This window comes from Bombina bombina, chromosome 6 (assembly GCF_027579735.1).
Source record: "Bombina bombina isolate aBomBom1 chromosome 6, aBomBom1.pri, whole genome shotgun sequence".
Taxonomy (NCBI): domain Eukaryota; kingdom Metazoa; phylum Chordata; class Amphibia; order Anura; family Bombinatoridae; genus Bombina; species Bombina bombina.
The window spans coordinates 544,805,328-544,817,759 of record NC_069504.1 but is presented as its reverse complement, the minus strand read 5'-3'; the positions used below and the strand labels follow the sequence as shown (position 1 = coordinate 544,817,759).

The following is a 12,432-nucleotide window of genomic DNA, read 5'->3' as shown; positions in this document are numbered from 1 at the left end:
ACAAATTGCTATTATTTTTCCCCTTGATCCCTTGTACCCCCCCCCCTTTTTTACCATATATCACAGATGAAAACTGTATTCATCAAAGAACATCTGTAATGTGTCAAGGCTTTTTATTGTCATTACTTGAAATTTGTATGTCTTTGACTTTCAATAAACAATGTTTAAAACTAAAAAAAAAAAAAAAAGCATGTGATATGAGGCTGTCTGTAGTGACCTAGAAACAGGCAGACATTTAGAGGGTTAAATGTTATAAAGTAAGTATATTAATATAACAATGTTGGTTGAGAAAGATGGGGAATAGGTAGTAAAGGCGTTGGCTATCTTTTTAAATAACAACAATTTTGGTGTAGACTGTCCATTTAAGTTTAGTAATGGCGGCATCCGTTACTTTATAGAAACTCACTGGAATTTAAAAAGTTTTAGAGTTTAATTACAGGAAAAGGGGACAAAATAAACAATTAAAGTATATTACAAAAGTTTTTTTAACTACACGTTATATTACAATCTCATAATGTTTAATACCTCTTTAAAAACACAGCACGTGCGAGTTCTTATTTGTGTTGATTAAACGATCCAACACAAAACACACATGCATAATATACTGGTTGGTTTGATCACAATATTCAGCTAGGCCTCTCGCTCCTGTTATTACAACAACAAAAAAACAAACAAACAATTTTTAACCCCTTGAGTGCTAACGACGGCTCTGAGCCGTCGCAGAGTTTCCCACTCTGGTGCTAACGACGGCTCAGAGCCGTCGCTAGCACTCTCCCACCCGCTCGTGCCTGTAGATTGACAGGCATTGCCGGGGCTTCCCGTTTTGCGTGGTGACGTCACGCGCAATAACGTGATGACATCACCGTACAAATTTATTTATACTTAACAATGTTAAGTATAGGCGCAGGGGGCATGCTGTTTAGAAGCCTGTATCTCAGGCATCTAAGCAGCTACAGACCCCAAGACCCCCCATTGGAAAGGTAATCGCCTAACCTTTCCAACAGTGTAAGTCTTGGGGGTCTGAAAAAAAAATTGTTCAAAACATAAAAAAAAAAACATTAAAAAATCTTAGCACCCAGGTGGGAAAGTGCTTAGCACTCAAAGGGTTAAAACTCTACGGCCAAGACTTTTTTTTATCTATTAGTAAACAATTTTGATAAATGTTTTGGTACTACTAAGCTTTTACATAATTTATAATACAAGCACAGGTAATACATAATGTTTTTTATTCCCATTTTTTTAAAGCTAAATTGAACTGTCTGGCATAAAGAAGAGTGAAGATTGTGACAACTATGCAGTGTATATAATAATACATCAAAGAATGGCTTATATAGGTATTTAGAAAATTGGGTAGAATCAAAGTTTGAAAAAATGTTGTAACTTTTAAATAAAGGACAATGTTATGCTGTAGTAAAGCAATCTAAATAGCAGTGGTTAAGTCTAAGGGGCCTATTTATTATATGGCGGGTGGACATGATCTGCTGTAGTGAATCATGTCTGCCCAACACTGCTAAATGCAGACAGCATATGCTGTCGGCATTTAACATTACACACAGAGGCGTAACTAGAAACCATAGGGCACAGGTGCAAGAATCTAAGAAGGGCCCCACCCACCCCCAAAAAAGTGAATTTGATACATATCTTTTTTTTAATTATTTTTTACATTTAACATATAAACAAATTGTGAATCAGATTACATGTCTGCAAAAGGAGGTACCCTGTGCCCACAGTCTGTGAGATGGTCTGACCCCTATTACTGTATATAGTGACACTGTTTAACCCAACAGTACTGTATATAGTGAGTTAGTGACACAGTCTGTAATCTGCCGGTGAGATGGCTGGCCTGACCCTACCCGCCCCAGTACTTTATAAAGTGACCACAGTAGTCTGTGACATGGTCCAGCCCCCCGTACTGTATATAGTGGTACTGTATAGTGACACTGTTTACCCCCTCCCCCCATGCTGTAGTAACAAGGTCTGTAATTTGCTGGTTCCACAAACATACACACACACACACACATACATGCATAAATACACACACAGCACACACATACATGCATAAATACACACATAGTCACATACATACACACACACATACATGCATAAATACACACACAGTCACATACATATACATACACACATAAACACCAATGGGTAAAACAGAAACACTAACCCCTGTAGTCAGAGACACTAGTGAAGCATCATGTCACACTCACATGATATCAGTGCAGGCAGTGGCAGGTCAATTGTGACCTCTGCACCCCCTGTAGTTTCGCCCCTGATTGCACAAGCAATTCTGGTGAAATGCTTGTGCAATGCAGTCCCCTGTACATTTGCGGCCAATTGACCTCTAGCATGGAGTGTCAATCATCCCGATCGTATCTGATCGGGATGATTGAAGTCCGCCACCTAAAAGGTGGGGGGACAAGTTAAGGAGCAGCGGTCTTACGTCTGCTGCTTCTTAACTTAAGTTTCCAGCGAGCCAGAAACTACAGGGGGAGATTGCAGCATCCGCTGCTTGGTAAATCTACCCCCTCAAATGATCTGCCATCTCCCACTGCTTTCAATGCAGACATTTATTTTTTATTTTGTTATGGATAATACGGAGCCCTACAGCGGCCAACTTTTGGTAATTATTTTTTAATTGAAATTGTGTGCACAAGTAAAAAAAAAAACATACACACAAATAATGAAATGAAGAAGACTTGCTGCCATGATTACCCTTGTTTGATTGAGTCTGTACTCTTTTAAATGAATTTCGAATAATAGCTTGTTTTTACTTATTTTCCTGCTTCCTGGAATATTTGGAACTTTATTTTGTAATGAAATGAAGAATGTGATAGCATTGTGTATTTTTTTCTTTGTAGCACAAAACCTATGAATGAGATAATACTTGCTGATAGGGATTTGCTGTGAGCACACAGATACGGCACAGCACAGTGCAAGCCTTAGCCATTTGATATACTGTAAGAGGAATAGCTTAAACCATATCACTTTACTAATGTGAATAACAATGAGTTATATGAGTCGGATGGACACATTTGTTGCAGGCAGAAATTCCCAAGTGACCCTCAATTTGTTATTTTACAGAGAAAAGGCTAGAAGTTGGGTTTAAGTGAAATTTTATAGAGCTAAAATATAAAATAATTCTCTAGAATCTAGATTGTATGACCCTTGATGTTTTGTTAGAAAGCACACTAAATTTTTTATGTAGATAATTATTTTAAAAATAAGATTTACAATTCCATATTAAGAAGAAATTTTACATCACAGCTAATATGTACTATATGGTCAAAAGTATGTGGAAACCCCTACTAATTATTGAGTTCATGTGTTTTAGCTACACCCACTACTAACAGGTGCATACAATTCAGCACAAAGCCATGACACCTCTATTGACAAACATTGTCAATACAATCGTACTGAAGAGCTCAATGACTTAAAATGTGGCTCTGTCATAGGATGTCACCTTTGCCAGGTGGAATTTCTGTTAGTTAGTGAAACGTCTGCCCTATTAGATCTGTCCTGGTCAAATGTAAGTGCTATTGCTGTGAAGATAAAGCATCTAAGAAGAGTTTGACATGGAAGAACACAAGTGGCCTGCACACAGCCCTGACCTTAACCCCACTGAACAACTTTGGGATTAATAAGAACACAAATTTCATGCTAGATCTTCTTGTCTAACATCAGTGTCTGCCAGTACCCAGTTTTGGTGTTATTTTTTATTATTATTTTTTTTTTTTTTAAATACTATTTTTATTGAGAACAAGAAAAGGTTACAAGCACATGTGAACTTATACAATTCAGACTCGCAGGTCTGGAGTTGACAAAAGGAATATTCATCCAATACATGTATGCCTTCAATAAACAATAAAACAACAGTTTGAATTGTATCTTAATCCATCTTTTACTTGTCCTCTTTTCCTCCTCCCCTATTTGGGGAAAATTATTAATTTAACTGAACTTCTACACATCCATTAGTTAACTGTGACACCTTCATTTAGTAAGTTATCTGTTGGGTTCCTGGCAAGACTTGTAATAGTCATAGTACCTGCTCTATTTAAAAATAATAATAAGAGAGGAAACAAAAAAAAAAAAAAAAAAAAAAAAGGGGAAGAGAAGAAGGGAAAGGGGCGAAGGCTGTAGTGGATAGGGTCCTAGAGTCACATGGAAGCGTTTATATGGTCGTGTTTTCCCTCTCTCCCACCCCATCACCACGTGATTGGTACAAGAATCCCCACTCGCCTCTTAGGGATGCTGTCAGCATATATTCAGTATGTACAAAGGGGCTTAAGATTAGTCTCTGGGAGTCCAAGCTCAGTGATTCGATGTATCGTCGCCATTTAAGTATAAACTGTTTAAGTCTCCTAGTAGTATCTAGTTTAGTGTCTAGCTGTTCAATAAGCAATTGTTTGTGTAATCGATGTTTGAATGCATTGAAGGTGGGGCTAGTGCTCTCTGCCCAGACACTCAAGATGGTCTTTCTAGCAATTAAAATAATGGTATTTAATAAGAGAGTATCTCTGAAACAGAGATCGCGCCATTCCAGGAAGCAAATTTGTTCTATTTCTAGTTGGACTCTAAGCTTAATGGCGCTCGTAATCCAAAAAGCAACCTTACCCCAGAACTGTCTGACCTTTGGGCATGTGTAAAAGAAGTGAAGGAAGTCTGGGTTAGCCAATTTGCACTTGCTACATTCATTCACTACCCCGGGCCTCCACTTGGTCAATCTTTGAGGGATAATGTAATCCCTGTGTAGTAATCTAAACTGGGATTCTCTCAGGGACATGGATAAAGTCGCTCTCCGAGCGCACATCACACTCTGCTGGATTAATTCCGTGAGGTCTTCCCTTTCCACACTCCCACTCCATTTATCAGCCAACAGAGTTATGTTTTTAGATTCAATGGAGCTTAAGAGCGTTCTATACATTTCCGAAATGGAGAAGTTGCCTAATTTAAATGAGGACACAGTTCTGATAAATGCATGAGGCTCCCAAAATTGTGGGTCCCCTCTTATCAAATGGTCTATAAAGTGTCTCAGTTGCAGGTATGCATAAAAGTGGGCTCGTGGTAGCCCATATTGAGTTTGAAGATCGGTGAAAGCTTTAATGCACTTTCTAGACAGGTCTACAGCGTCTCCAACAGAGCCCAGTCCTCTGGAGGCCCACATGGTAAAGGGAGAGGAGTCTGTTCCTGGGGGAAAGCTAGTGTTGTTTCGCAATGGAATCAATCTAGACGCCACACAGCAGCGGTCGACCTGTTTGAGGGCTAGTTGCCAGGCCCTCATTGTGTCCTTATAGAGGAAGCTGTCTGTAAGCTGTGCGTGCGAGGCACTGGGGGGGGTGAAGGGTAGGACCGATAAATCAAGACCACCCAGGGCTTGTCTCTCTAGTTCTGGAGAGTAGAAGTGGTTTGTTTGCAGTTGCCAGTCGATCACAAGGCGGCCAAGTGATGCCCAGTTATACAACCTCAGGTTGGGTAGGCCTAGCCCCCCTTCCGAAGGATGTGAATATAACTTCACAAGAGCTATTCTCGGTCTACCTCCCCTCCACAGGAATTTTGAAAGGGCCCGGTTGTACTCCGCCATGTCTTTCCTGCTAATAAGAAAAGGTAACATCAGCAGTGGGTACAGCAGCCGTGGCAGAATCACCATCTTAACATGACTTATGCGTCCCGAGAGAGAGACTGGCAGATTTCTCCATCCGTCCATCGTGGTCGCGGCATCACGACATGCTCGTCTGATATTGTCGCAATACAGAGCTTGACCACTGGGGGATAACTGAATCCCCAAGTAGGTCAAGGTAGGTTTGGCCTCTTGGAATGGATAGGGGAACAGTTGAACCTTGTCCTTTTGTAACCACAAAATTTCCGATTTGGTGTTGTTCACTTTGTAGCCTGAAAAAGATCCAAAGGCTTCAATTATCGCCAGGATCTTCGGGATATGTTTGGCGGGATGCTCTACGAATAAAAGCATATCGTCCGCATATAGTGCGAGGTGTAGTCTCTCCTGGCCTAAAAGAATGCCCGGATATGCCGAGCGTAATTTGACGGCTAGTGGCTCTAAGGCCATGTTAAAGAGGAGGGGGGATAATGGGCATCCTTGGCGTGTGCCCCTTTGCGGTGAGATGCGTGGGGAAAATAAGCCGTTGGCCATAATGTGAACCCAAGGGGATGTATAGATATTTCTGACATAAGTAAGGAATGAGCCCGCAAAGCCAAAGTGCCGCAGGGTATCTATAAGATGACTCCATTCTACTCTATCGAAGGCCTTCTCTGCATCCAGGGATAGCAGGAAGGCCTCCGAATTCCCTCTCACCTCAGTGGTTTCTGGGTTCGTTGCGAAATGCGCAATAGTGTGTAGCACTCTCCGCACGTTCGTCACTGAGGTTCTGTGATACATAAATCCGGTTTGGTCCGGATGAATAATGTCTGTCAGGATTACTTTTAATCTATCAGCCAAGATCTTCATGAGTATCTTGTAATCCGAATTGAGAAGGGAGATGGGGCGGTATGATTCAGGGAGACCGGGGTCTTTTCCTGGTTTCAAGATCAGCGATACATGTGCCATCGTAAATGTCTGGGAGGGAGCAATCATTTCCTTATAGTACTGGTTATAGAGTTTAGTTAAAGTAGGGGTAATTTGGGGCCTCAACATTTTAAAGAATTCAATGGGTAGGCCATCGGGACCCGCTGCTTTCCCATTGGACATGGAGGAGATTGTTTTTTGAATCTCTTCAGGGGATATCGGGGAGTTTAGAGCTTCAAGTTGCTCATCTCTGAGTTGAGGAAGCTCCAGGTCTTTCCAAAAGTCCGACACCCTCTCCTGAGTTGTGTCCTTTTGGCTAGTATATAGGTTAGAGTAGTAGAGTGCCAAAGCCTTCACAATGGACTCCGGAGTCTTGTAAGTTTTGTTACAGTATTTAATGGCCGCTATGGGCTTGCGAGCCGTATGTTTATTTATCAGTAAGGCCAGCAATCTGCCTGACCTGTCTCCCTCTCTATAGTACCTAGCACTGGTTCGAAGGAGTTGACCTACTGCTTGATGGTTAAGGAACACATCCAGCTCGCTCTTACTGGCCAGGTATCTATCCTTAGAAGTCTGGCACGGTTTGCCACAGTAGGCCTGGTAGGCTTCCGTGAGAGCTAATTGTATAGCCTGTAATTTGGCCTGGGCCTTTTTCCGAAGAGCGGCCACATAAGAGATGATATCCCCAGTCAGGACTGCTTTCGCAGTATTCCAGAACAATTCTGGATTGTCCCGATGGGCTTGATTATCCGTGTAAAAGTCATTCCAGGCATGTGTTAAGTGCTTCAGGAAAGCATCCGAGGTGTACATTATTATTATTTTTTAATAATTTTTCTGTAGTGTAGCAGTCCCCCACACACACCCTCCCTGCGATAGCGATTGTAGGGTCCCCCCACCCTGATTCCCCATTTTTCTGTAGTGTAGCATCCCTTCCCTCCCTCTCCCTTCCAAACTTTATTTTTTGCAGTGTAGGGCAACTCCCCCTCCCTCCCCCTCTGTGCCGCCCACCCGCCTCCCTACTTCACTTTTGCACCTCCCTCCGGCACTGAAGGAGATTATTACAGACAGTGACACAGACAGTGCCACTGTGTGTAGCAATATCAATATGGCAATCTGCACTCATGTGGTAACGGAGCACAAATCATGCTCTGTTACCATATGAGAGCAGATTGCCTGCAGCTCAGGAACAGCATTCTCGGCTGTCACTTTATAGGGGTGGGGCACTGTCACAGGATTTGGCTTGGGGCCAAGTGAGGTCTAGTTATGCCCCTGCTCCTAATGATCTGTTTAATTTGCTGAAGTGTATTGAATTGTTTATAAGTAGTTCCTTTACCTTTCTTTTATCAATGGAAATAGTTTATTTTCCTGTTGAAACTACCAGTTGTATTGAAAATTTAAATACTAAAGTAATGGCTACAGAAAAGCTATTTAAACACGAGGCTATAGAACAAAACGTTATCCTAGTGCAGAGTGAAAGAGAGAGCCCAGCCCATTTTAAAGAGTGGACCTGCTCAAGCTTTAAATACAAAACAACTCTTATCTGTGGCTTGCTTGAGTACACTGTCATTTTAATGTGTTTCTGATGACTTGGCAAACCAGTTGTGTAGTCTTAAATGTATTGAAAATTGCTCTTTTATGTTTACTGTTTATAAAATATATTTTGCTCATTCAACTCCCAACCCATTGTTCTCAAACACATGCCCATTTAAAAGGTCTCCATTTGCAGATAAACAGACCTCCTTATCTTATCTCTCTCTATACACAAAGGCCTTCTTATCTTATCTGGCTCTGTGTGTGTGTATATATACAGTATATATATATATATATATATATATATATATACACACACATATATATATATATATATATATACACACATACACACACACATATATATATATATATATATACACACATACACACATATATATATATATATATATACACACATACACACAAACAAAGGACAGTGCATAGGTACTAAATACAACATTCAATTACCAAAAGAACTAAGCAAATTTGGTCATAGAAATAAATTGGAAATGTAATTTAAATGTTAAATTGCATGCTCTATCTGAATCATGACTTGACTTGTAAACTCTGGTTATGCACGTGTGTTCTTTATAAAGCTATAAAATATTGCACAGTATTAGGGACTTATGAAAAATTATATTCATGGAGCACCTACCTATTGGTAAGTTGGTATTCTGATGCACAGAGTTTGTCCCAAGCTTATTCTTTGTCTGCACAGCTATCATGGCATCCAGGTTCTCTAAAAAAAAAGATGTATTTAAAAAATTAGAGTTATATAGAAATTTGAATCTGTTATTTAAATAACATGTGGTGTCATTTTCTTAAATAAAACATTTATGGTCACAGTCTTGAAGAGAAGGGTTGATTGTGCGCTGAAACCTTAAAGGAACATGAACCCCAATATGATGATTTCATGATTCAGATAGACAATAACATTTTAAACAACTTTCCAATTTACTTTTCTTATCACATTTTTATCATTCATTAGGTATCTTTTGTTGAAGGAGGAGCAATACACAATGACAAGTGACAAATCACCAGCTAACTCAAAGTAGTGAATTCCTGCTTCTGAACCTACCTGGGTATGCTTTTCAACAAAAGATATCGAAAGAACAAAGCAAATTTGAAAGTTGTTTACAATGTCATGCTCTATCTGAATCGAAAACGTTTACTTTTGACTTCACTATGCCTTTATGAGAGAAAACAATTTCCTGGTGTCGCTGTGAAATATTTATCAATCAATGTTTCAACTATTAGGTGAAATATCATGAAAAGATATAGCTTAGAGGTAAATGGTAAAAAACTATTTTATTAGCACAGGATACTCCACAGCTGCTTACAAATTGGGTGATAGTATGGGGGTGTAATAACATTTTGGTTGGGAGAATTAGGAGATCAGGGAAACAATATTATAAAAAAAAAATACAGCAATTAAAAATATCTTCCTACAGGACCAGTAAACACAGTAGATTTGCATAATCAACAAATGTAAGATAAGAAGACAATACAATAGCATTTACTCTGAATTTCAAATAAGTAGTAGATTCTTTTCTAACACATTTCAAAGTTATGTATATTTCCACTCCCCCTGTACCATGTGATAGCAATCAGCCAATCACAAATGCATATACGTATAGTCTGAGTTCTTGCACATGCTCAGTAGGAGCTGGTGACTCAAAAAAAGTGTAAATATAAAAGACTGTGCACATTTTTTTTAATGGAAGTAAATTGGAAAGTTGTTTAAAATTACATGCTGTATCTGAATCATGACAATTTAATAAAACCTGAGTGTCCCTTTTAAGCAAATAGTGATAGAGGCTTGACAGTCAGGCAATGATGACTTTCAGTGTTTATCTCACTGGCTGCTTACTGTGACAGACAGTTTAGAAAGCAGCAGGGTTCATCGGCTGGTGGAAGATGCATAAGGACACAGGGGGCAATATAATATAATAAAACAGTGTCTCATGCTGTCTGTGTGCCCCATCCCTCACCTAAACTCTGCTCAATTAGAGCCTTATTGCAGGAAAAGATCCCTGAGCTGAGTGTGGCCAGAGCACAGAGGGAGAAGTTTAAATCAAGTACACAAATGTCAGGGATGAAAATGCCAGCGCCTCTCACCTCCTCTGCCTGGACATGCATGCTGATGGTACAGGATTACAGACTGTATACATGTTTAGCGTGCTGCAAGAAGAGATGGGCGGGGCTAAGGTGCAACTAAAAAAGCTATGGTAGGAAAGTGTTACTTACAGAGCTGCCACCTATGCTGCACAGTTTGTTAATGCTTGTGCTTGCTGAACAAAATACAGTCACACAGTGCATCTGCTGCTATATTGCACTGAATATAGCAACTTCTGCACCGCTAGTAGTAGCTCCGCCCCTGGCCAGCTGATCGTGCTAAAGATGTGAGAATGTTTTGAAACAGAAGCGGTACAGACCATCTGTCTTCCGGGGACATTTCCGGGGACATAATTTGTCCGGGGACAGTCACCTCAATCCGGGGACTGTCCCCGGAAATCGGGGATGTCTGGTCACCCTAGCATAGAGTGTGTGCTACACAAACCTTTATAGCAATTGGATGATAACTTACATAGTTCTATGGTATGTGGAACAAACATGGGACAAATACAATACAAGCCTATTAGAATGGTAACGAAGGTTCAAGGTTGGGGTATAGGGATCCTGTCTCCACTCTCAAAAGCATTATACAAGAAGAAACAAAGAATTTGACAGCACCCTTCTTTTAAGAAGGCGTGACATTTGTGCAAAGGTGGGGGGGCAATGATTAGTGGATTGCAGATTCATCCTCTGTCAATCAATTGAGCAATATGGCGGGCAGAGGAACGGCGCTTATCCTTGGAGCATTAAAAGGTAAAAATCTGAGAATATCAATAAATAGTACAAATTTGATGAATGAAAGTCTGCCTAATTTTTTTAATTCTATCCTATGATGTGAGCGAGTACGGTCAACGTTACATTAACTTTGATAAAGACATTAATAACAGTTTAAACTCTCTTTTGCAGTTAAAAGGATAAAAAGGTCAAACATGAAAAGTGAATAAATGCATTTCAATTTTAAATAGAAGCATTTTTGCAATATACTTCCATTAGCAAAAATGCTTCTAGTAAAAGTTGTTACTGTTTTTCTGTGGTATACGTACATATTCTGTGTCTGTGCACCTGTATTCAAGCTCAAAGACCTGAAGATGGTGTACATTGCTTCTGCGAATTTGTGTCATACAAGCCACCACTGACTCTCTGAGAAGGTGTGGTGTTTCAATACTGGTGCACGGGCCCTCACAATATGAGCAAGATTACAAGTTGCGCGGCAAATCAGTTGAGAAAAGAACATTGCTTTTTCTCATTTGGGGTTGCGCAGCTATTACAAGTTGCAAATTAACTTATTTTGCGCGTGTGTTAAGCCTTGTAATCTACACAGCCAAATTGCGTGCTCGTTCACGTATTCACCATAGAAGTCAACGGAGAAGACAAATAGAAAAAAAACAAAACACAAAAACGCTAATATGTTTGCCCTTGACGTATTCTCCTTGAAAAGTGGACATGAAAATGAGAATATTTTATATTGTGAAAATGTTTTCGTAACGGAATATGTTCTATTTATTTATAAATAGTTTTCTATATATGTGATGATTTTTGGACAGATATATCTATTTATCCTAGAACAAACAGGGCGGGTAGGATTCTCCAGCTAGACACTGTCGTGGCGGTCTTCTGCGCTACCACAAGACTGGAGAGGTCATGCGAGTGTACATAGGGAGCACGTCCCTGTTCAGACGTGAGCAATCGAGGAAAGAGAAAGAGATATCCCGGCACTCTGTAGGTAAAAGTAAGCGTCCTTTATTGAAAACATTAAAAGCACAAATGGCAACGGTAGCCCAATAAAAACAAAGGGACAAAAAGGAACCAAGACCCCCAGCTACATTAGACGCATTTCATGCCGCTAGGGCACTTGTTCTCTGATGAACAGTGAACAAGTGCCCTAGTGGCATGAAATGTGTCTGGGAATCTTGGTTCCCCTTTGTTTTTATTGGGCTACCGTTCCTGCCATTTGTGTTTTTAATGTTTTCAATAAAGGACATTTACTTTTACCTATGGAGTGCCGGGATATCTATTTCTTTATATCTATTTATAGCGAGATAGTTATATGAATATATATATGTCTAGATATCTCGAGATCTATATGCAAATATCGCTTTGAAACAATCCCTGAGATATTGTTTAATGTGCATAATATTGTAATGTAAAATCTTTTAATTATCTCCATAGTTAAATATCTCTCTCTCTATATATATATATATACTGTATATATATATATACAGGGAGTGCAGAATTATTAGGCAAATGAGTATTTTGAC

The 12,432-nt window shown here is 39.8% G+C and overlaps 1 protein-coding gene across 1 annotated transcript in view; it reads right to left on the bottom strand.

Annotated features, from left to right (window-relative positions):
• Positions 1-12,432, bottom strand: part of SCG3 (secretogranin III) — a 161,257-nt gene that overhangs the window by 81,963 nt on the left and 66,862 nt on the right. The window contains exon 7 of the mRNA XM_053719334.1: positions 8,715-8,798. Within this exon, the coding sequence (XP_053575309.1) occupies positions 8,715-8,798 (84 nt within the window). The remainder of the gene's footprint in view (positions 1-8,714; positions 8,799-12,432) is intronic.